General features: G+C 36.3%; 2 protein-coding genes across 3 annotated transcripts in view; one reads left to right on the top strand and one right to left on the bottom strand.

The window, feature by feature from the left end:
- LOC137385395 (signal transducing adapter molecule 1-like) overlaps nucleotides 1–24,059 on the top strand; it is a 27,850-nt gene extending 3,791 nt beyond the window's left edge. The window contains exons 2-12 of the mRNA XM_068071847.1: nucleotides 252–297; nucleotides 1,988–2,072; nucleotides 8,316–8,487; nucleotides 13,174–13,256; nucleotides 16,960–17,254; nucleotides 17,574–17,659; nucleotides 19,297–19,391; nucleotides 19,505–19,675; nucleotides 20,609–20,874; nucleotides 23,169–23,272; nucleotides 23,781–24,059. Coding sequence (XP_067927948.1) covers nucleotides 252–297; nucleotides 1,988–2,072; nucleotides 8,316–8,487; nucleotides 13,174–13,256; nucleotides 16,960–17,254; nucleotides 17,574–17,659; nucleotides 19,297–19,391; nucleotides 19,505–19,675; nucleotides 20,609–20,874; nucleotides 23,169–23,272; nucleotides 23,781–23,886 — 1,509 coding nt within the window. The 3' untranslated portion in view covers nucleotides 23,887–24,059. The remainder of the gene's footprint in view (nucleotides 1–251; nucleotides 298–1,987; nucleotides 2,073–8,315; nucleotides 8,488–13,173; nucleotides 13,257–16,959; nucleotides 17,255–17,573; nucleotides 17,660–19,296; nucleotides 19,392–19,504; nucleotides 19,676–20,608; nucleotides 20,875–23,168; nucleotides 23,273–23,780) is intronic.
- Nucleotides 23,945–25,985, bottom strand: part of LOC137385396 (26S proteasome non-ATPase regulatory subunit 14) — a 17,532-nt gene continuing 15,491 nt past the window's right edge. For both annotated transcript variants that reach the window (XM_068071849.1, XM_068071848.1), the window contains 3 exons: nucleotides 25,751–25,933; nucleotides 24,272–24,460; nucleotides 23,945–24,179 (listed from right to left, as the gene is read on the bottom strand). In XM_068071849.1, the coding sequence (XP_067927950.1) occupies nucleotides 24,081–24,179; nucleotides 24,272–24,460; nucleotides 25,751–25,933 (471 nt within the window). In that variant the 3' untranslated portion in view covers nucleotides 23,945–24,080. The remainder of the gene's footprint in view (nucleotides 24,180–24,271; nucleotides 24,461–25,750; nucleotides 25,934–25,985) is intronic.

Below are 25,985 nucleotides of genomic sequence, written 5' to 3'. Positions count from 1 at the left end.
CTAAACTAACATAAATTTTTGTGTGGTTTTGTTTGCAATTGCAAACCTTTAGAAAAACACCAAGACTTCGTAATTATCTCGGATGAATAAGCATTCATTATTTTGACTAGATTTCTTATTTAATGTTATTATTTTTTATTTTAAATAACAAAATGCACACCTGCTTGTTTAATAGTTTTTTTTTGTAGGTTACAGAGTTATTTTAGGTATTACAAACATGTTTATTTGCTAATGTATTTCATATATTTTAGATGTCAGACACGGACAGCGGGCCATCATCATTTGACCGAGCAGTTGGTAAGTGCACAAGAGTAATTAGCTATTGCTGTATATTGGAGTGATTGAAGTGTTACCGTTTCTGATATGTCAAGTTTTTTTTTCAAGTTCCTGAAACTTTGGTGATTCAGAGACTGTTTTATTAATAGGATTTTATTTTACTAGTGAACATGTCATTCTATTAGTAAACATGCCTTTATTCTAGTGAATGTGTCATTCTATTAGTAACCATGATAGGGATAGTTCCTTTTTTTTCTCCTGAACATACCATGTAAAACATGTCTCATGCATGTTCTGATGAAAGAGGGTGCACGCACAACAAAGGACAAATTAACATGTGCAAGCTTGTTGATTTTAGGTTTGCTTATGTTTTCCATAGTGTTCAATATAGGTACATATGATGGTACAGGCGTATATCATAGATAACATATACAAGTAGTTGAAGCATTATGTACGCATATAGCTGGACATAAATTTATATAATACACTGGTATATAATGTGTTATATAAATGTGTGTATATTCATGTATGTATGTTGCATGTTATATGTTTACAAAAATTAAAATGTATTTAATATGTAAATATATAGTTATAAAGTTAGTTTTAAAGAGAAGATTTTATCTTCTCTATTATTTTTCTATTCAAGATTGACTATGTGTTTTAGCTACATTCATACCTTGACTTGGATCACCTGAACACGCAATTTGTTTTTATTCAAACTATGCAAGTTTAACAAATATTTTTCTGAACATACAAAGTAATATATCTCGTTCATAATTGAAAGTATTTTGAAACACTGCAGTTTTGTAGATCAGTATATATGCATGCAGGTTTACTCGTTTTTGTTTGCTTTTAAATTGCTTAAATAATATTAAACAGCTCTTCGTACCCTTTCATAGGTTTAAAATGATGTACACCAAGAAGTCTAGTGCAAATAGTAGGGGATGTAAAACGCAATGATCGTAGAAATGACGCGAAACAAGAACTTGAGCAAACATCTCGAGTCAGTTAATTAAATGATTTGTAAAGCTGTTGGTCATATTGAAGGTGATGCAAAAACGAAAAGCCTGTAAAGAGTTGAAAAGCTGGCAATGATATTACAAAAATTTAAAAACTGTATAGGTATATAGAAATAAATTTAAATGTATGTCAATTTAAAGTTGACATAGTCTGCTAATCTAGCTCTGTCTATCAATCATCATCTACCTCTTGTATTACCACGGTTACATCCCCAATTCATCGGTCTTTAACTTAAAGGTAATGAGACAATAAAAACTCCCAGTCTATTATTACTGTTTATTTGTTTTATTTACATATTTCTATAGAATCAATTTGTTTCAATGCTATATGTAATTATCTGAAGTGCTTGTTTTTTTTATTGTGCAATGACTTGAATAGTCTCCTTAAAACAATAATTGCTACAACATGTGACTGCTTCGACATACAACTACCGCATGTGACTGCTTCGACATACAACTACAGCATGTGCTTGCTTTGACATACATGTACACATTTGATGTTAATATCAGAACTGATTACTTCATATGTCACGGTGTTTTACTTTATTTCCATTTTGTGGGCATGTGCGCATCACTGAAATAACAAACATACAATGTGGGAAAGATAAAAAAAGAAAACCATGTCTTAGTTAGGACATCAAATTAAGCTACTGTCTAAATTGTGTTTGCTCACAAACTTTACTGTTGTACAGAAAAAGCAACACCAGATAATGCAGCAGAGGCTAACTGGGCAGCTGTTTTGGAAATATGTGATAAGGCTGGGCAGTCATCGACTGGGTATGTATTTTTTGCTCGGTCTGATAATTGTTTACTTAATAACCTCGTGTTTACAACATTATGTTTACATTATAGAGAATTATTTTAGTTATCTATTGGCTTGCCACTTGAGGATCTCAACCAGTTCAATAATGTTGTTATCAAGCAGTTCTATCTAGTGAACACCCTAGTGAGGCTACATGCAATGTTTGAGGGTTACCCTACTGCATGAATTTATTCGCGGAGTTGAATTTTGCGAAAATTGCCATTTCATGCATATTCGCGGATTAATTTATTCGCGGCTGAACACTGTCACTCTCTATGAAGAGTTAACTCTATTGCGGATAGCCATAGAGTTAACCCTACGCATGCGCACATTGCGTGTTTCGGTTTCTATTTAGCTTACAACTACGAGTCGATCGTGCTAAGCTATAAATTTTTTGCTGCGTTCAGAGGTTTTCACGAATATTCATCGATTTGGAGGCCTTTGATGAACCAACAACTTGTGGTAAGCAATGAGTTTTCTTCAAAACCGTTTGCTAAATTAGTTGAATTTTACTTTAGTTTTTCGGTAAAACGCAATATTTATTTTTTCCATCCCTACCGCTTCGTTATATGTTTTAGTGAGAGAGAGATTTTTCATCATAACTGAGGCACAATGACTGCAAGGGTAATAGATGTCATTCTTAGAAGATCACCAATCATTCAGGGAGGTCTTGAAATTGAGGTAGAAGTAACCGCAGCTGCTAACGAGAAGAATAGATCTGTTTTAGAAAACGAACAAAAACGCCTTTACGAGCACAAAGCTTTGGCCAACTGGCAGAATTTTGCAATAGTAAGCCACGAGTAGAGTTCTGATGATAACTTCCTTACCAGCCATGTAGTAGCGAGAGAATCGCCTTTAGCATCTACCCAAGACAGTGACAGCGATATGGAGCTGCTATTACCAAAATAACTAGTCAGAGAGCACCATTATACGCTAGTATTCACTTATCGAAATTACCAGTTTAATGTTATTGCTAGACAACCGCCATATGGACTAAACTGTTTATATTTACTCCATTCATCATTTGTAAAATATAATTTGTATTTGAAATATTTTATTTGTACGCTCAAGTTTGTAATAAATTATAATATATCTATTCATGAAACATATATTATAATCATGTTTTCTGCAGCGATATCAAGGAGTTGTTGATGAAGGGGTCTAGGCTGACTGGTTGCTTCTCTGCCAATATTCCTGCCTTGATGGATAGTACTGCTTGTCTCTAGTTTTCGTAATCGGAGTAGGTTATGTTTCATTCTCAATCTGCAGTAAACGCAAAAAATAAAAAATATTAATGTGTTAAGGAAGTACAAAAACAATAGGTGAAGTATTTAATGAAAGCGATCAGTTTTTAAACAAAAGAATTAACTAACGCAGTTAATTATGGAAAAACGTATTTGCACTGTAAATCAAATACATACCATAATGTCTATATCAGAATCATTATCATCCGCAACTACGGTATTAGAGATTGATGGAGTTGATTTCAATGTCAAAAGACTGTAGGAAATATTTTTGTGATGACGAAGCCATGCCGTATAACTTGTGAAAACTTTGAATAATTTTGTAAAGAAGTTTGATGCAATGGCAATAAAACTCGAAGCCCCGGCGATGATTTTAAAGAAGTTCTGGAACTCGGCTACGTTTAGTACTTCTGTCTTGCGGCTATTTTTGCGATGACGTTATTCTGCATATCTTGTGACAACCTTGAATAATTTTTTAAGAAATGGCCAGAAATGTGATGCGTTGGTAATGATTTTAGAGCAATGATTGTAGCAATGATTTTAAAAAGGTTTTGGAACTCAACTACATTTAGTATTTATGCCTAGCGGCTAGTATTTAATTTGAGGCAGTATTTATTCTCCCTTGTGATTAAAAATAGAACTAATTATTCATGGAATTCAATAATTCGCGGAATTGACTGTTCGCGAAATCGCGAATTTTTATAACCAACGAATATTTTCATCCTGTAAGGTATGTGTGTAAATCTGGTTAGTATCGTAGCATATGAAGATCATTATGACTGATAAAGTGTCTTTAAAGGGGTATACAGATAACCATATAGATAGGTGATGTCTTATTCACTGCTTGTTTATTGGATCTGCATATCAGTAATAATTCAAGGTCAAACTGATATCTATTAGTTTTTAGGTCAATGATAAACATTAAGATGGTCATCATATCATAAGATTAAGATCGGGCCTAAAATTCCAGCTCGACCCATTATGCAGTTTTAAAGCCCAGTTTGAGCTCGATCATTAAACTTGATTTGCAGACTCGAGCTCAAAAAAACCTCAAGTTTTGTCACAGAAAATTTAAAATATTGTGTTATCATTTTAGCAAAACAAAACAAAGCAATTGGTTTTCTGTCTACTTACAGTTCAAAGAGTAAAATTTGTTCTCCAAATTTTTAATTTCAGGTTTAGGATCAATGAAAAAAAATTTAAACAGCGATCTAAATATATTTTTGCTAGTAAAATTCTTCAACATTGTCGCTGCATATTCCTGATAACTATATTTTTATATTAGAGAATGGGAGTCTGCATTTTGGTAAAACTTCGAAGGTGATAGCATTTTTCTTTTGCAGCCGGTTTCACGAAAATAGAAGTAAGTATTAAATATGGCTTCTGTACAATAAATGCTTCGATTCTTGTGCAGAATTTTTTACTGATATCTATGTATATTAAAACTCTGGTACAGAAGTTCTAGCTTTTACAGCAAGAACACTTGAGTATACGTCAGCAAAACTACTGAGTGTACATCAGCAAAAATACTGAGTGTATGTCAGCAAAAATACTGAGTGTACGTCAGCAAAAATACTGCGCGTACGTCAGCAAAAATACTGAGTGTACGTCAGCAGAAATACTGAGTTCACGTCAGCAAAAATACTGATTGTACGTCAGCAAAAATACTGAGTTCATGTCAGCAAAAATACTGAGTGTATGTCAGCAAAAATGCTGAGTGTACATTAGCAAAAATACTGAGTATACGTCAGCAAAAATACTGAGTGTACGTCAGCAAAAATACTGAGTGTACGTCAGCAAAAATACTGAGTGTATGTCAGCAAAAATACTGAGTGTACATCAGCAAAAATATTGGGTGTACGTCAGCAAAAATACTGAGCGTACGTCAGCAAAAATACTGAGTATACGTCAGAAAAAATACTGAGTATACGTCAGAAAATATTTCTCAGCAAGAACTTAATTCTGTCAGATCAAGCAAAATAATTCTGTTGTAAAAAGTGAGATACAGTCAAACATGGATAACTCGAACTTCAAGGGACCGAGCAAGTGTTCGAATTATCAGAGCGTTCAAGTTATCAGAGCACTGTCACAAGTCCATATATTTACTTATTTATTAGTAGATACATGTACATATACAAACTATAATATAAATCAAAAGCACAAATGGCTTGTTTCAAATTAAATGCTTCTAATGTAAAGTTTAAAACGTTTTCATGAAAAAGTATAGAGATTTTTCTATCACTTGAGATTGGTTTGTTGTTTGAGGTGATGTTATTGCCAGGACGTTTTTCAGATTGACATTGGCAAAACTTGATCGTTGTTGAAATGCTCAAAAGAAAAGACATTTTTTTCTTTTGGGGTTTTACCCACGATCAATTTTGCCGTTTTTTCTTGAAGTTTATGCAGCTTACCTTACTTTACCTGGGATTCGTTAAGAGCAACACTCCGAGGCAGTTCAATTAGAAGTTTTACGAGGTTTTACGGTACATTCTATATCACTCACGCTTTTTTAATAGACACTTATTGAATGTACACACGTATTCTGTGTTTAGGTCAAACGATGAATAGTTTTTTTGTAGCTCAGACAACGTATACGTTTAATTACAACAATTTTTAAGACGATTTAAACATTCAACATTCCGACGTTGATTCAACACGGAATCAACGTCGGAAAACTATTCATCACGGGCTAGCTGGGTTACGCCACGCACTCAAGGATTTTCGCCACGCACATACAAAACAAAAACAACATGCGATTTTTGTTTTGTATGTGCGTGGCGAAAATCCTTGCACGCGTGCCCCGGCTAGCCCGTGCTATTCATCGTATCGCAGTATAAATCAAATTTCACCAAACTTTTAGAAAAGTCGTTGACAAAAATATTTTGCCGATGGTGGTAATAACGACTAGAGATGCCCCGATTCTAATTTCACCAGCCGATTCAGATACCGATTCGATATACCGATTCTTAATGAAAAATAATCCGATTCAGATACCGATTCAGATTCTTTTGTGTTGCATCGATAGTTGTTCATTTTATTATGGAAGTATAAATATAATGCAAAGAAAATATAAATATTAATGTATTTATTTGTTTGTATTTATGAAAAAAGATATACATGTATATATATTCACATACTGACATACCGTGCATCTAATAACAAAACAGTCCATGTTTCTTGAAATATGTTACTATTAATGGTAACTACAGTTAGTGGTACAGCTTTCTCTGTGATATTGAAGTCTCTCTTCTACTGCTGAACAAATTGCTGCACCTGTACAAGTCTAAAGCAAATAAATGCGTCTTTTAATTACCGTTAGTGATTCAATTATCTCAGTGAGACGTCTTTATCTTCTATCACTATCGGTGTCGCCAGTCGTACTGAAGGACTCACGCGCTACAGATGATGGAGGGCAGGCTAAACACCGAAAAGCCACTGAGGTTATTTTATGCGATACAAACGATACATCATATCGTCAGGATCAAGAGAGAGAGAGATAGATAACTTTATGCATCAACTGCTCAAATTACTTTCGCCATGCTAGTACATAGAAACATTACACCGCATTTTTGTTGCTCATTATGGATCTCTTGTTCGTGATTGGCTGCAACAAATCATATCGCTGTAATTGGGAAATACCGCACTTGGCGATTACGTCCTGACTTAAGCCAAAATATTGCGCAGCTGTGTGGATGTTTATTAGGCTATAGACATGAAATAGATTGTGTGACAGGCTTGAAAATCATTAGATAAAAGCAAGGAACTTGCAGCTGATGATTTGTTATTAAAGTAGCGGGCTAAAATACAGGTTTCTACTAAATAGTTGATATGTAAAAAGTATCTGAAGTGTCCGATTTTTTAAGAAAAGATCGGCCGATACCGATTCAGATACTTAATACCCATATCGGCACCGATACCGATTCCGATATTGAAATCGGGGCAACTCTAATAACGACGCTTATGAATTACGAAAAGATGAAGTTTACCTCTATGGCTTTGAATAAAGTGATTTTCTAAAGCGATAACAACCATTTCGGTAGCCATTGGGCAAAAAAACAGTTCGAATTAACAGTGTTGAGTTCGAGTTATCTATAGCAATTTATCATTACGTGGGAACGGACCAAAGGAAATGTTCGAATTAACTATGTGTTCGAGCTATCCGTGAACGAGTTATCCATGTTTGACTGTATCAATAACTATAGTCCAGTGGTTCTTAACCAAGGGGAAATTCCCCTTGGTTAAGATTATACCATAGAAGAAAAACCATAAGAAATACCATTTGCTTCCACATATCTTTGCGAGTCAGCATTTTCAGCAATGCTAACCATAAAGAGCAAATCTAGAAACCGCCTGGAAGTAGAAGCTGACCTACGGCGTGCCCTATCTACAACAACTCCTAACATCAAACTTCTGGTCAGCTCCAAACAAACACAGCAATCGCGCTAGTCTGCTGACTGTCTTACAATGATAGATATATTGAGTTTCAATATACATTCATTTTTAATATTCCATGTAAATATGACTGTAATAAATGCATATATACATGTATATATATGTATATAAGTTATATATATAAATAAAGTTCATTATCTAGTTGCAGTGCATTATTTGAAGGGGTTGGGAGGGGGGAATTTCTGTCTTTAGGTTTGGAAAAGGGGGAATGGAGCAAAAAGGTTAAGAACTACTGAACTATACAGTGCTTTGTTTGTTTTATGTAAATTATCTATTTTATAACAAGCATTCCTTTAGTTTTATATCTATACGTCGTTTAATACATAAACCATAAATATATACTAATTAAAAAATAGTGAAAAAGAAGCTTGACCTGGCTGAAAGTAAATAATTGACATGTCAGGCTCGACAAGTTGGTTTGATCGTGGATGTAATACCTAACCTCTATCTTCCTGTCACATTGATTATTTTTTGGTTTTGTCAAAGAAATTTAGTTTCACAACATTGGATGTTCTCTTGTAGGTCGAAGGACTGTCTCAAGTCAGTCATGAAAAGATTAAGTCACTCATCAAAGAATATACAATTACACGCACTCACTCTACTAGACGCTTGCATTTTAAATTGTGGCTCAGCATTTCATAAAGAGGTTGCTACTGCGGAATTTGTGAAAGAGTCTAGGAATATACTCAGTAAGGTAGGCGATTCCCACAAGCTTCTAATTGATATACATGGCATATATAGGATGTATAAGACCATGGTCCACCACACATGTTATTTACCATGTCAATCAAACGTTGACAACCGTGCAAATTAGCTGACTGCATTTTAAAATTGCATCAATCTACAACATAATCACGATATTTCACAAGCCAACAATAATTTTGATGTTAGTAGAACAAAAACTCATTTTCGGAAATGAAAATACTCGCAAAGCAAACTTTTGGCATGTGATGTAAGCTGGACATTTTTTTCGGTAAAACAGATGTATTATAGATGTAATTTTCAACCAAAGTGAAACAGATGAAAACCAGCATTACTAAAATGAAGCAAATAGTGGCCTTCAAATGGAATGAATTGAACTATGTTGTTTGTACCATCAAGAATTATTCTCATGATCATAAACATGATACAGAAAAAGGGCAACAAAGTTGAACAAGCTGATTCAACAGACTCTAACATCTTCATGTAGCATTTCTTTGTTGGCGATTTTGTTCTGTTTTGGTTGAAGTTATATTTTTATTTATGACGAGTAGGATAGACAGAACTAGGCCGTGCAAACTAGTAATAAAGTTCGAGCGAAGCTGTTCGAGCGAAGCTGTTCGAGCGAAGCTGTTCGAGCGAAGCTGTTCGAGCGAAGCTGTTCGAGCGAAGCTGTTCGAGCGAAGCTGTTCGAGCGAAGCTGTTCGAGCGAAGCTGTTCGAGCGAAGCTGTTCGAGCGAAGCTGTTCGAGCGAAGCTGTTCGAGCGAAGCTGTTCGAGCGAAGCTGTTCGAGCGAAGCTGTTCGAGCGAAGCTGTTCGAGCGAAGCTGTTCGAGCGAAGCTGTTCGAGCGAAGCTGTTCGAGCGAAGCTGTTCGAGCGAAGCTGTTCGAGCGAAGCTGTTCGAGCGAAGCTGTTCGAGCGAAGCTGTTCGAGCGAAGCTGTTCGAGCGAAGCTGTTCGAGCGAAGCTGTTCGAGCGAAGCTGTTCGAGCGAAGCTGTTCGAGCGAAGCTGTTCGAGCGAAGCTGTTCGAGCGAAGCTGTTCGAGCGAAGCTGTTCGAGCGAAGCTGTTCGAGCGAAGCTGTTCGAGCGAAGCTGTTCGAGCGAAGCTGTTCGAGCGAAGCTGTTCGAGCGAAGCTGTTCGAGCGAAGCTGTTCGAGCGAAGCTGTTCGAGCGAAGCTGTTCGAGCGAAGCTGTTCGAGCGAAGCTGTTCGAGCGAAGCTGTTCGAGCGAAGCTGTTCGAGCGAAGCTGTTCGAGCGAAGCTGTTCGAGCGAAGCTGTTCGAGCGAAGCTGTTCGAGCGAAGCTGTTCTCAAAAATGTCCTGTTTAATATGTAATGAAATAGACATTTGTTGGCAGGTTAAAGGAAGTTGTCCCACCACTAATGTGTTTGAAGGGATCGCAACTCCAACTTTGCTGCTGGTCTTAAATGGAAAATATTACCATTTTGCACTCGAGAAATGCTGAACCGAAAGAAATTGGTCATTGCGTTTCTTTCAGGTGTTGTGGAATTTTTTTCGCATTGCAGCCTTTTTGTTATTTTGGCGTAAGTAATAAGCGCACTACTGACTGCCAAATGCGAACTGGGGTGAAAATTTTATTGAATTTGTATGGGGAAATATGATTCGTATGGTGAAATATGATTCGTATGGTGAAATATGATTCGTATGGTGAAGTAAGATTCGTATGGTGAAATATGATTCGTATGGTGAAATATGATTCGTATGGTGAAATATGATTCGTATGGTGAAATATGATTCGTATGGTGAAATACGATTCGTATGGTGAAACATGATTTGTACGGTGAAATATGATTTGTGTGGTGAAATATGATTCGTATGGTGAAGTAAGATTCGTATGGTGAAATATGATTCGTATGGTGAAATATGATTCGTATGGTGAAATATGATTCGTATGGTGAAATATGATTCGTATGGTGAAGTAAGATTCGTATGGTGAAATATGATTCGTATGGTGAAATATGATTCGTATGGTGAAATATGATTCGTATGGTGAAATATGATTCGTATGGTGAAATACGATTCGTATGGTGAAACATGATTTGTACGGTGAAATATGATTTGTGTGGTGAAATATGATTCGTATGGTGAAGTAAGATTCGTATGGTGAAATATGATTCGTATGGTGAAATATGATTCGTATGGTGAAATATGATTCGTATGGTGAAATATGATTCGTATGGTGAAGTAAGATTCGTATGGTGAAATATGATTCGTATGGTGAAATATGATTCGTATGGTGAAATATGATTCGTATGGTGAAATATGATTCGTATGGTGAAATATGATTCGTAGGGTGAAATATGATTCGAATGGTGAAGTAAGATTCGTATGGTGAGGTGAAAAAATCATCATGTTTCACTTCGTAAGTTAAAAAACGGTATAACAAGGTAATCGTATCTTGAGGGTGCACTGTATAATGGTGCACTGTATAACGGTGCATTTGCTGTTTCTGATCGGTCTTTTTGAAATGTCATGGTTCTTTACATATATGTATTGCTTCGTATGTAGTTAAAATTACACAAACATAATTGAAACCTCAATTTATAAAGTTGGGTATTCCTCATGGTGCAATAAGGTGCACAGGTTACTAATTGAATTGTGTAATTATATGCTCTAACGAGTTGTCCTTAGTTCAGAAGTATTATTGTGTGAACTCTCTGAATGGCTTTACAATCTATGTTTAATAGTTATTGGTTTTTGCAACTATGTATTGTAAGAAACCTTATTATATCATATATTTGCAACATTTAAGACTTCCAACATGCATAGCTTTTCAAATCCAGGCAACCAGCTTTGGTGGTGATTAATTGAAGAGCACCCTGGTCAAACGATGGCCATCAGGGACATGATCAGCTCTGCAGATCTTGCACTGCTTTTGCGTTAAGAGGTTTCAAAATACCAGCTAAACCAATCGGATCTTATGTCTAGAATGACCTATATCATGATTAGCTTGGAGTAATAACAACTGGCTAGACACGTGTTACTAGTCTTGACATCTTGGAGTAAATTGCCACAAATGCGACTAATGGATGTTTGTTCTTCAAAAAGCGTGCACGATTGGCTAAACCAGAGTATACTAGTCTAAAGCATTCTATAGCAGCCTGATTATATAACTGTTTGACAACATCTTTTAAATATGCCATTTCAAAATACTTATTTTATGTTGCACAACAGTGAATTCAATCTGCTCGTCTGTCTTATTTGTGCATTGATTCGTGACGTAATTTTGCTTGTATTTATATAACCCAGGAGACTGTTCAATCTCCACCTATATTTTATTGCTTGGATTTGCAATGTTATACATAGGAGAAATCATAAGTGTTTCAGATATTAGATGTAGTGGTAAAAATACTGCACATAGTCGCAGTGCAGAAATCGATGTCTATTAAAAATTTGTCTTAACACCATCCAGAGGATTTACGCTAGAGTTTATGAACAAAAGGTCACTTTGTAAAAGCTGATAACTCCAAAATGGATTTTGCACCATGAAGGTTATAAAACCTGTTTATTGTAGTCATACAAATTCTTTGCCATTTTCTGTTTGCTAGTTTTCTATATCTCTCTCTCATTCATACACTCAGAATGCATTTGTCTTTTTTATATTTGTATGTTAAAGTACAGGAATATCCCATTGTATATATTGCGAGTTAGAATGCAAAAATATATATTTGTATATAGGGAAAATATACCATTGTATATAAATACATGTTTAACATGCTTTCCAGCATTAGCATGCTCTTTGCCATGCTTTCATTTGCTGTGTTATTTTGTTAGCTCCAATTAGTTTTTCTGTTTATTTAAAGACATATAATGCAATAGAATTAAATGTTGATCATGATATTGTACATGCCTTGTTTTACTGTTTGACTGAGCAGTTTTTTTAAAGGAATTTCAAATTTGAACCCATCGCAAAAAGCTAACATATGTTTTTACCAATTCTCGCAAAGATCTATTTTGTGCAATACCCTGTTGCACATATTAGATGTGTATTGGGTTTGATGTTGAACATATTAAATTTGATTTATGTTACTATAACATGTGCATTTGGTCTTGTCTAATCGTATTTTCAAATTATATTTTTGCAAACGTTTCCTCTTAGTAGTTGCGTACTCTAACTCTTATTGTCTTCTCTGAAAATGATCATCAATCATCACCAAACAGAACATTATGATCCATAAGTGTCATGCATTTGAAGTTGATTTTGCTCAATATGAAAAAAATTTGGCAAACAGTTGCTAATATTTTGGTTTATAACATTTATCAACCTCTGCAGGTTCTTGTACAGCTCTCACTGTTTGTTGTTTGTCTACCTTTTCACATTTGAATACATCATTGTTTTACTCTAGCTACTGTCAACTAGATTTTCCCATGATCTTCCTAACTTAGTTGAAATTCTAGCAGGGATATTTACAGCTCACTGTTATCCTTTTAATATGGACTGGAATAATCACAGCCTGCTATTATTCTAATAATGTGAACAGGAATACTCACAACTTGCCATTATCCTGTTAAGGTGTAGAATTATATGACTAGCTATTGGGGACGGTTAATAGGAAGGATGGTGCATATTTTGACAACAGTTACAGGGTTTCGTTCGTCAGGACTTGAATGAGCTTGTACAATACAGTGTCAACAACCTGCCTTTGGTGTTTCTCTTCTAGGCATCTCCGGCTTTCGCAGATAAATATAAGGAGAGTCTGAAGAAATGGGCCGAAAATGAATTCAAGTCGGATTCTAAACTTAGGTAAGATGGTAGCGTTGATTTCCTCTGATTCATTTACCATTTCATGCCACCCGCTCACTAAGTCATTGTTGTCAAAAGTGTGCAGGCATGTCTAGAGGTTTAACTATGCTTGTGGACACATATCAAGTGTAAACAAGCTCATCGTGTTCAGCTACATCCCATTTGAACCATTTTGGAGAGGGATTCCAACCTCGACGTTTTCGTGATAGCTGCGATTAACTGTTCACTTTTAAGCTTTTAAGAGCTTGTAATCACATTTCCTTATATGTTTCACCTACAACACAGCAGAGTAAGACATGATGAACCTTTTGATACCAAATAACTGTAATGTAAATTTTGTTGTAAGTCAACCTTTAAGATAACAACATCATTTACGACAACATACCCTACTACTGGTCAGTATATTTGTATACCAACTTGATTTCCTCACTGTTAAGGAATTAAATCTATTGTGTGCTGTCATCTATCATCGGGAAACATATCTCTATTGTAATGTTTCTAAAGTCAGCAAGATTTTCCACCACCCACCCTTTTTTTAAGTAGTATCTAACCTACTAAAATGTTAGAATGTGAATGCAAAATCTCCCATATTTAGCATCACTAGAAATATGCAAATACAGTCAAACATGGATAACTCGAACTTCAAGGGACCGAGCAAAAGTGTTCGAATTATCAGAGCGTTCAAGTTATCAGAGCACTGTCACAAGTCCATGTATTTACTTATTTATTAGTAGATACATGTACATATACAAACTATAATATAAATCAAAAGCACAAATGGCTTGTTTCAAATTAAATGCTTCTAATGTAAAGTTTAAAACGTTTTTATCAAAAAGTATAGAGATTTTTCTATCACTTGAGATTGGTTTGTTGTTTGAGGTGATGTTTTTTAGATTGACATTGGCAAAACTTGATCGTTGTTGAAATGCTCAAAAGAAAAGACATTTTTTTCTTTTGGGGGTTTTACCCACGATCAATTTTGCCGTTTTTTCTTGAAGTTTATGCAAAGATTACCTTACTTTACCTGGGATTCATTAAGAGCAACACTCCGAGGCAGTTCAATTAGAAGTTTTATGAGGTTTTACGGTACATTGTATATCACTCACGCTTTTTTAATAGATACTTATTGAATGTACACACGTATTCTGTGTTTAGGTCAAACGATGAATAGTTTTTTGTAGCTAAAACAACGTATACGTCTAATTACAACAATTTTTAAGACGTTTTAAACATTCAACATTCCGACGTTGATTCAACACGGAATCAACCTCGGAAAACTATTCATCACGGGCTAGCCGGGTCACGCACTCAAGGATTTTCGCCACGCACATACAAAACAAAAACAACATGCGATTTTTGTTTTGTATGTGCGTGGCGAAAATCCTTGCGCGCGTGACCCGGCTAGCCCAAGCTATTCATCGTATAGCAGTATAAATCAAATTTCACCAAACCTTTAGAAAAGTCGTTGACAAAAATATTTTGCCGGTGGTAATAACGACGCTTATGAATTACGAAAAGATGAGGTTTAGCTCTATGGCTTTGAATAAAGTGATTTTCTAAAGCGATAACAACCGTTTTGGTACCGTTGGGCAAAAAAACAGTTCGAATTAACAGTGTTGAGTTAGAGTTATCTATAGCAATTTATCATTACGTGGGAACGGACCAAAGAAACCGTTCGAATTAACCATGTGTTTGAGCTATCCGTGGACGAGTTATCCATGTTTGACTGTACATGAAATACAGTGGAACCTCTACTCGCGAAAGCCTCTATACACGAAGTTTTTAAATTATGAAACGCCTTTTGGTAGTAATTTTGTTTCAATTTACAAAAGATATTTCTAGATACAACAGTCTGGAAGGCTTTTTATACTTTGGCCTGTTTGTTTGTCTCATCCCTTGGCCCATTTGTTTCTCATGGGTACGCCTTAGAACATGTTTTACGCAGGTTCTTTTGCCAGTAAAAGTCAGCAAACAAGTGTTTTATTTTTGCTCATAAATTTTTGAGTGATCATACAGGGCATACAGGGCAAGACAAATTTTGTTTCTAGCAGTTCAAGCTCTGTGTTTTTCTGTGTGACAGTTTTTCAGTTCACATAAATGTAAATAAATATTTTATGCATGCTTTTAAAAACATCTATTCTGAACAAAACCAAAACAATAATACAACACTTTCCTCTTCAAACCACTATCCTCCAACTTCCCGCGGTCTTCCTTGCTAGCGACGAATCATATTTGAGTGTCCGACTGGGGAGGCTCAGTGAGCCAAGGATTTTGATTAATCACTCTATGGGTGGCCACATGTGCGTCACGGCCCTTCAGCTTTTTCTGATCAAAGCAGCTTTTTCTGATCAAGGCAGCTTTTTCTGATCAAGGCAGCTTTTTCTGAACAACTAAGGATCGTCTCCTTCCAATGGGCTTGTTTCTATGCGGAACAATTTAAGTTACTGACAATGCTATTCATCTATCTGTGGTGAAAGCTCGATCAAAATGACTGCAGTAACAATATTTTAACCAATAGGATGCTGGAATAAAAAATGGGTAACTCGTCTCAAATGAGTTTGTGTAACAAAAAATTATATGTTATTATTAAAATTACATGGTATTATTTCTTGTTGAGCAGTTCTTGAGAATAGATTTACAGTTAATCAACGTGAGAGCCGGATAAGGAGATACAGTTTTTCACTCATTTCAGCAAGTTGTGTGTAACCAATGAAATAGCTCACTGGAGTTCCAGTAATTTAAGTGTAGGCCTACCATACATTCGAGATTGCCTTTCTAGTGTTTACTGTCCAAGTAGGCACATCATGTTAAAAACTTTAAATCAATTTATAAACCAAAGATACAAATTTGGGTGTGACACTAAGATGAACTGTATGTATATTGGGATAAAAAACCAATAACTTGGCAGCAAACCTACTCGTATAACTAAGTTTTGCTGTTTGAATACTTGCCTGCACTCAAACCTAAACTGCACGCAACCTACTGCCTACTATTTTGTGGGAAGCCTGAGTTCTGATGTTTCGGACAACACAAAGAAATGACAGCGGGCATTTGTCTGTATGAATTTACTATGGACACACTTAACAGACTCGTAAATGTTAGACTCAGCTTGCATGCAGGCAAAACAAAGAAATTATGACCGAGTGACCAATTAAAATGTGGAAAATGAGAACCTCTTAGTTTTTCGAGTTCATTTTTAATCACTCAGCTGTAGCGCTGCATGATAAAATGATATCATTCGATGTGACGATATATTTCAGTGAATGATTTTATATTTGGTCAGTTTTCAAATCGATATGAATATCGAAGCCAATATTTTATTGTTGTATCGTTCATTTATTACTGGAGTTGTCCACTTCCTTATTGTAAAGAGGGACAACTCCTGTTTTTCAACCAATATTAACCAATAGCCTCTCAATCGTTCGTGTTTCAAGTCTAACACTATCGAAAGAAGACAACTCCAATGTTCGATATTTTTCAATATTCGATATATTTAGAGACCAAATAATCACTTTTACATGCAAAGATATTGTGCAGCACTACTCAGCTGATTAATTAGAAAGTTGACTGAGAATCAAATATCAGCTAATAAACATGCATTGGTGCATTGTGCTCATCTATTGCTTGTGCTTTTACACTATCAACTTGATTGGTGAAGAATTGTGAAACAATGCATTTCAACCTTGAACTTGACTCATTTTAGTGTCATTCCGACATTCTACCAAGCATTGCGAAGTGAGGGTGCCTACTTTGGCATGAGCTCAAACGGTTCGGGGGTGACCTCACTTAGTAGCTCGAGTGCTGCAGTTTCTACGGGTGGGGACGAGGATTTAGAAAAGGCTTTGGCTCTCTCTTTAAAGGAATCTCAGTCTAAAAGCCAATCGACGTCTTTGTACCCTTCTATGTCAACACTCGCCCAGTCAAGTCACACTTCCAATTCTGTATCCGCAACAATTGGCACAGCTGGGGCACCGCCATCAGAACCGTCAGACATGCAGGTAAGGTTTGATGGACTTGATGCGCCGGTTTTCACTGAAAAATGTACATAATTGCAGTTACAGGATATACTTTTGAAGGCTTAGCCAGATGCTTGTGATCACTCTCAAATATAATTTTTATGCCGACTACATCGCTCTGTGACTCAGACTGCCAACTAGAAATGCACTTGTTTATAAGTATTGGTATTTTTAAGGATTATCTTTAGGAACATGGAGTTTACCAGCTGCGGCCAATTAGCACTTAGCAAAGATAGGTTTCTTGTTTTGTGTGTGGTACAGTAATGGTCATGTTACCATGGCTCACCTTCTTAACTCACAGGTACGTGCGCTGTATGACTTTGAAGCTGTAGAGGAGAATGAATTAACCTTCAAAACAGGCGAACTGATAAAAGTTTTAGATGACAGGTGAGTTATCGTTTTCATTACTCCTATAGCAGGGTTTGTATTTTATGTAAAGTGTAGGTTCTGTAGACTGTACATATTTAAACCTTACAGTTGTTACAATAAAAAGTGAATTGATATACTTGAAACGAACTGAGAAAAGACAAAATAAAAATCACGAATATGCTGTATTAATAATAACAAAAGAGTACATAGAAGTGTGTCTATATAAAAGGTTACAGTTGCTGCAGAGGCTATCCATTAAAATATTGAATACTACTATACTGGTACCTCTCAATAGTCGATACTGGCACAAACGTAAAAATGAAATATCGGAATTAAATACAACAGCGAAGCGCGTGAGATTACTTTGTCTGACCAAACCGAGAAAAAATGTAGACACAACTCCATGTCCAATGTCCATGTGAAAATTTTTTAGTTTTACAATTTCTAGCGATTCCCCTTTGAACCGAAAATAAAGATTGAAAATGTGCCGTTACAGTTGCACTGTAACGGAACATTTGAAATTGAAACGACACAATTGAAATTTACAAATAAAGAAAAATGAATATTGGATTTTGAAATGTCTGTTGAAAAAAATTTCAAAAGAAGAACAAACACAAAAGGTAATATTAATTTATAATAAACTGTACATATTTAGCCTTCAGATACCATGGATGAGTTAAATCAGATAAGAACAGCTTAGCCCTTGTGGTTAGGTGCGCTCGTTTGCATACTTGCAATCGTCATGAGTTCAATTCTAGTGTGGGCATCACGACATCTAGTGTGGGCATCTCGACATCTAGTGTGGGCATCACGGCATGTGTGGGCATCACGACATCTAGTGTGGGCATCACGACATCTAGTGTGGGCATCACGACATCTAGTGTGGGCATCACGGCATGTGTGGGCATCATGACATGGGTGGGCATCACGACATCTAGTGTGGGCATCACGACATGGGTGGGCATCATGACATCTAGTGTGGGCATCACGACATCTAGTGTGGGCGTCACGGCATGTGTGGGCGTCACGGCATGTGTGGGCATCACGACATCTAGTGTGGGCGTCACGACATGGGTGGGCATCACGACATGGGTGGGCATCACGACATGAGTGGGCATCACGGCATGTGTGGGGAATTCTCATTGCTAGTTTTTAATCGCTCTAGCTGGACACAGTGATGACAGAAAGCAAAAGACAAACATTGAGATTTATGTATATACGTAAAACCTCTAATTGAATGCCATGGCACTTTATTTTTCAACCCTTCCCTTATAGTGGCAGTCAAATGGAGGTGGCGTTCAATAAGAGGGTGGCACTCTATTATTCAACCCTTCTCTCACAGTGGCAGTCAAATGGAGGTGGCGTTCAATTGGAGGATGGGCGTTTTATTTTCCTAACCTTCACTTATTATTAGTGGCGGTCACATAGAGGTGGCGTTCAATTAGAGGTTTAACGATAGATTATTAATCTTTTGAGCTGTGAGATGGATTAAACGAACACAATGTATTATTGTAACATATTTACACCAATGTTCGATGGTTTTGACATATGAAGTAAATATCAGAACAACTTAACTATGTATGTCTTGATCTCGCATTCATATATTTAGCTGGACATACTTACGAGTTTGGTTTTGTATATCCATATATTTACAGTGATCCTAATTGGTGGAAAGGCTCTACATGGAGAGGTGAAGGCTTGTTTCCAGTAAATTTTGTAACAACAGACTTAACAGAGACGACAGATCTTGGTGAGTACGAAGAACTTGGGTACAAGTGTTTCCGTGTCTAATTGTTTTCCAGTACTCGTGATCATCAACTGTTTAATGCATTAGTGTATTTTTATGTATAGCAATCGTTGCAGGTGCCAAGTTGAAAAAATCGGTGCAGTTTGATGAGGAAGTGCAGGTTGAGCAGTTCGACCCACAAGCAGTTAGGATAGATGAAGGTGTAATAGATAGAGCCCTAGACCATATACAGAATGCTGACCCAACTGGCGCAACAGAGGACTCGACCGAGATGGTTCATTTGGAAGGTTTGTTCTTATTCTATTCGTTCAACCAGTACTCTTCGAGTTCCCTACGTTAGTTGGCTCTTGTCATCTTTCGTACATTAACAACAAGACAACTGTGATAATATCCATCATTTTAGTTGGGTATCTTTGGTGGATCACACAAGGCTAGTTGTTGAGATCGGTTCACTCCGATTTTATTTGAACTAGTTGAAGTCACATCGCCATTTATGCGGTTGGGAGGTTTCATGCATGTTTGGGATGCTGTGTTTCATAGCTGCCTAGTTTTATCTCTATAAGAGTAGTTATAGAGCTAAACCCATTGGATTCAGCGTAACAGTCAATTTTGGCGATGCCATCAAAATAACTCGTTTTTGGTACATGTAATTAGTCATTTTTCTCCTGACCAGTGCTTGCCAGTTACGCAATGATTGTGATCATTATCACAGAACCGACAGTCGCACTGCATTATTTTGATATATACACAACTTGAAAAGGTGAAGATGGAGAGACTTACTAACTGTTATATTTGGGACATCAACGAACACGCTAATTTGTGATATATATTATCACAAAATAGGCATTCTTATATTATGAATACTGATGAGTATTTGAATTGTTTGTAGAATTCAATTTCGATAGAGTACTAAATATAGGAAAAAATAAATTGGTTAGTCTACTGGATGAATATAGGAAAAAATAAATTGATACAATATGGATAACTCTTAATCAATATTCTTAAAAACATCTAACTCTTTTTAAGATAATAAATATAATGTAACTCTACCTGTAAAGATGTCATGTGACACTGCTAGTATTGGAGCCATACATTGCCATAGTGCTACAGGTGTATGTTGTTTGTTGTTAATCATACTCATGTCAACCTCCCATCAGCGCTGCATTTGACTGGCATTTAGTTGAACCAGCTTTGTGATGAGTGTAACTATTACATTACAGAGGAATGTGGAGTCATGGGACCTCTCATAGATCAGGAATTGGAGCGGACAGACTCCAAGCATAATGAGTTGATGCGACTGAATGAGAAGCTTACCGAGGCATTCCAGCTATACACCCAACTTATGAAAGAGGCCACCACCTCCACACAATATTCATCAGTAGCCGGTTATGCCCAACAAACACAGCCAGCTGTTCACAGCGCCTACTTGCCCAGCCTCCCAGCTGAAGCTCCTGTCTATACGTACAACAATCAACCTGAGTCACAGGTAGGCTGTCCATGATGGAAGTTGAATAGCATGCAAACAATCTGCTTAAAATACTTCTCAAGTACCCCACTATATGACATTAATTTATTTCGGTGTTGGCATCATAAGGCGAAAATGTCATATAGAGGGTATAAAAACCCATAGTAATTATCTAATGCAAACACCCCCTGGTTAATAACATGAAAATGTTATTAATTTTGTTTATGTTATTAAAATGTTATGGTACTGTAAATAGTAACAAAATAGCATATTAACCTTGGTAACTATAGTTACCTACAGTAACTTGTGTATTTAATGGTTATGATCTGCTTATGATTATGGTTCGTACTTCTTCCTTTAACGTCGTTACTAATTTTAGGACCCATTGCTAATGAACTAAAGTTATATATGTAGTTATGTAGCTATATAGTTATACACATATACTGAATTAAAGTTTACAGTAAATATTATATTAAACACTATACCACACAATAAATTTTCGTTTTCACTAATTTTCATTTCACTCACGCAATACCAAGCATTTACAAAACACTAAGAATGCTGAACTGAGAGAGAAAGAGTGAGCGTGGAAGGGATTGCGGCGACTACCATATTGGTATCTTCTTTATTCCGATGATTCAGCATATCGACAGCCAAATTTAAATAACGAGAGACAGTTTTGTTGATGTAGTATGGCGAAAAATGCTGTAATGTGAGGATAAAAAAAGCATTATGTTCCACATCACAAGGCGCAAAACCTTTAAACAAGAACCTTGTATTCCGAGGGCGCACTATAACCTATATATATAAATCTCAAAGTTTATCTGTCGTCTGTCTAGCTACAGCGAATAAAATCTAGGAATACAAAACACATACTGTACTGAATTTGAACTCGCAAAGATTGCAACCGGAGGTTTGCAGCTACACGCACCTAACCACAAAGCTAAGATGTTCCTCCCATCCCATTGTTCTTACTATATACTTTTTTCGCGATTGTACACGCCAAATTATTAATATAGTGTGCCCACGGGTTATGATGCCCTGTTATAAGATTGTTTCGCTTAACCTCATGAAACACGATGCTTTTCCATCCATGACCATACTAGGGGAAATTTGTTTTCCGCCATACAATATCAACAAAAATTTATCTCGAAATTAAAATTAGGCAGTCGGTATTCTGATTACGACAAAAATGTTCATATGCTATTTGCCGAAATCCCTCTCACAATACCTGAGAGATATATGATGCTCGCGATCTCAGTTCAGCGTTGTTCATTATAAGTTGTAGTGAAAATGAATTCGAAAACAGATAAGTGATAACATTTTAGCCTATGACAAAGTTGAAATTTAGTAAAATGTGTACTAAAACTTGTTTAGTAAGCTAAATTCACTAAGTTAAATTCAACGTTTCTGTTATACATGTCCTGAAGGTAAGAACTTCCTATGGTACGTACTGCATGTAGTACATTGTAATGTTACATTTTCTTCCAGATCCTAACCATTAAATAAACTAAAGTTACTGTAGGTAACTACAGTAACTTAGGTAATGTGTTACTGTAGGTAACTACAGTAACACATTTACATTTAAACACCATTACAGTTGTTTTTCTCCTTATTTATTTCAATTACACAAAATCATTTCTCATGATGTGTAGTTTGAAAATTAGAATGGTTACTGTTGTTATATGTTAAATACAAATCAATTTTCTGTGCAGTCTTTTTCTATTACATAAGCAACGCTGGGCATTCTTCTAGTTTATAAATATGGCTGAAGTATGAAATTGCTTGTTACTTTTATTAATAATTCTTTAAATTGCTATTAAAAGTCCTTTTACATTGTACTGCATTCGAGCTACGGTTCAGTCTTGTTTGGATGTTTTGCAGCTTAGCGTAGAGCGCGCACTATGTCTTGCAAATGATTTATTGCTTGGCCTGTGAAATAAATTTCGAAAAAAACAATGAAAACGCTCTCATAGGTCAGATATCTGTAAGAGATCGGCACATTTATTTGAAAAATATCTTTCAAAAAAGTAAAGCTTCCATACAAAAGGGAAAAGTTCATTTACATAAATCCTTGGGCATTATTTGTCAGCCATCCTAGCAAGAAATGTTAGTGTCACCACATCTTTACGCTTCAGGCCACAGGATTAACACCGCTCACCAACAGCACAGGAACTTGGTGCGACACAATTTTTATATGAACCAGACTATATTATTATAGGGTTACGATAACAAACTAGCTGTTAGCTATTGGATAAAATTATGATAACCTGATGCTACTGCGCGTACAGGTTTTTGCTAACTTTCTTTTGTAGCCCGTGTATTATAACACCGCATATCCTGGCCAAGCGCAGACAGCTCCTGGCCAACCCCAACCAGCTCAGCAAATAACACAGGCCAGCATGTTAAGCCAATATGGGTAGGTATTAAACGTTAGGCTATTTTGCAAGTTGAAATTTGTGTATTAGTACATTACCATATATTATGACACGGACAACAAGCTATTGAATCATTTAGAAATAATAGCTGATATGATACAGTATATTGCTTCAGATGTTATCACTGAAGAGCCGGATAATAGTAGATCAAAATGTGCGAGCTATCTTGCTATACTAATAATTACAGTCAATTTGTTATGTGGTATTAAGTAATCTTGAGGTGGCCTTGCCATGCGCTACACATTTTATGAACATAGTAAATATATCAGTTACTTTGTATATATTTTTGTTGGTGTTTGTTCACTTTGCTTGTCTTGTTAAATTTAGTTGATTAGCATTTTGGTATTGAGATGACACGCAGCAAAGCAAAAACCAATCAAACAAGTAACATTTTCTTAAAGCATTCGCGTCCACATGACCTTTCGGTGATGCTATCCGTCAATTACAAATGTCAGCTTTTTGCAAATTTTCACCTTTGACTCATTGCAGGACTACGACAATGCTTAATGACTTACCATACATGCCAACAGCTACAGCGCCGGGTATGGCTAACATGCAACCTATGTATAATGCTGGACAGACGAGTTATCCATAGATGTCATTAACGCATTTCCATTATTTAGTATTATTGTTTCCTGCAAGCTTATATTTTTACTCTATGTATTTTGTGATTCACCCAAAGCTTATCGAATTACTTCAGGCAAATTGTTCTGGTCTCCAGATGACAGCTATAAGTCAAGCAAATATTAGTATTTTTATGTAAGATTATATTTATTGTTTGTTTCTGGACTATTTAAACACCACTGTATGAAGCATGGCTCCAAGACATTGCACAATATTGCTCGCCATGAGAACATTAACGTGTTCCTCCAAGTGTCTCTTCGGATCCTACAAAAATAAGAAGAAAAGAAAACCATTAATAGCATGCCTCTCATTGAGAATGGTGTGAATTATGTCAACCATACGTAACCACTAGTCACCTGCTTGCCAACATTCTTGATGGCCAGTTGCTCAGGCGTCATGGTCTCTTCGTCTTCAAGAGCTTTGTTATATAGTTTGGCGAGCTCGAGCATTTCCTTGACTGTCTTCTCATTTGTCTCGCAGTGACTGCCATATTCCTCCAGAGTCAGACCATCCATCCAACTCTTCTTATGCAAATTCAGTAGCATCTTCCAGGTTGAAAACAAAATGAAGCAAATACAATATACAAATATGTAGTTTAGGCAATAGTCCCAAGCTCGTTTATGCTGGCTCTAAGGCTAACAATTAATGCTAAATCTCCAAGAAACAATGATAAGAATCCAGTTAGGGAAGGAAAACCACAAATTACTATGACAAAGTAACAAACTTGAGAGCTGTTGCCGAATGCTTCCCATATATACATACAGCTATACGCATCTATTAAACACAGTTAAAGTAAAATGAATTTTGATAGAGTGCCTATATAATTTTGATCTTGCCTATATAATAAATATAGGCAAGCTTTAAAAGTGAGGCCATGTTGATTTGGGCCGCAAATTGCCACATGCGCATGTCTTTATCAGCGCTAGACATGCAGGGGTACATCTGCGATAATTTGTAGAGCAATTTAACATCCATCTCAGTTACAAGCTGTGTGCAGGTATTTTGCGATAAGATTGAGCATAAAACACATTTTGTGGCTCACAACAACAAATGAACTGAAGAGACTTTTGCAGTTAAACGATGCATGATTATAATTGGATGAAGCGCTTTGCAAGAGAACTCCCACTCAATGGATGCCTGTGTACAAATGAAACTCGAGCTATAGGACAATCACACCTTTGAGTGGCATGCATAAAGGTAGGGATAAGAACAACTTCAGCTTCTCACAAATAAATCTGCACGTCATACATTTTATTGTTTTTATTTACATCAGATATATGGGTATCTCGAAAGCCAGACTAATTGATTTTAATGAAGTCATGCCCTTCTAAACAGTAGTGCATCTGTATAGAACTTTGAGAAGTTTGTATGCATCATGCAAGTGCCTTTCTATACAGTAGTGCATTTCTGTAGAACCTTGAGAAGTTTGTATGCATCATGCAAGTACCTTTCTATACAGTAGTGCATTTCTATAGAACCTTGAGAAGTTTGTATGCATCATGCAAGTGCCTTTCTATACAGCAGTGCATTTCTATAGAACCTTGAGAAGTTTGTATGCATCATGCAAGTGCCTTTCTATACAGCAGTGCATTTCTATAGAACCTTGAGAAGTTTGTATGCATCATGCAAGTACCTTTCTATACAGTAGTGCATTTCTATAGAACCTTGAGAAGTTTGTATGCATCATGCAAGAGCCTTTCTATACAGCAGTGCATTTCTATAGAACCTTGAGAAGTTTGTATGCATCATGCAAGTAGCATTAAACATTAATATTCCAGAAACAATTAACTTGACAGAAAACTATCAATTAACCAATGAGATCCTTTCATTTTTACCTTTTGCTCTAGTTCATTCTTGCGATAGTTGATGGCAATGGAGTAGTAGTGTCTATTGAGGCCATGTATGAGCGCCTGAATAGAGGGCTTGTGAAGATGGCCAAGATTGGACGTTGTTTGCCTTGGCTCCTGTCCCAGCACCATTGTGTTGGGGTTGATCAATCTAAATGCATCTATGACTACCTGCCAAACACAAATTTTACGTATCTAGTGATTAGGTAGCAGTATATGACAA

The sequence above is a fragment of the Watersipora subatra genome, chromosome 1 (assembly GCF_963576615.1).
Source record: "Watersipora subatra chromosome 1, tzWatSuba1.1, whole genome shotgun sequence".
Taxonomy (NCBI): Eukaryota; Metazoa; Bryozoa; class Gymnolaemata; order Cheilostomatida; family Watersiporidae; genus Watersipora; species Watersipora subatra.
This window is presented reverse-complemented; position numbering and strand designations above follow the sequence as displayed.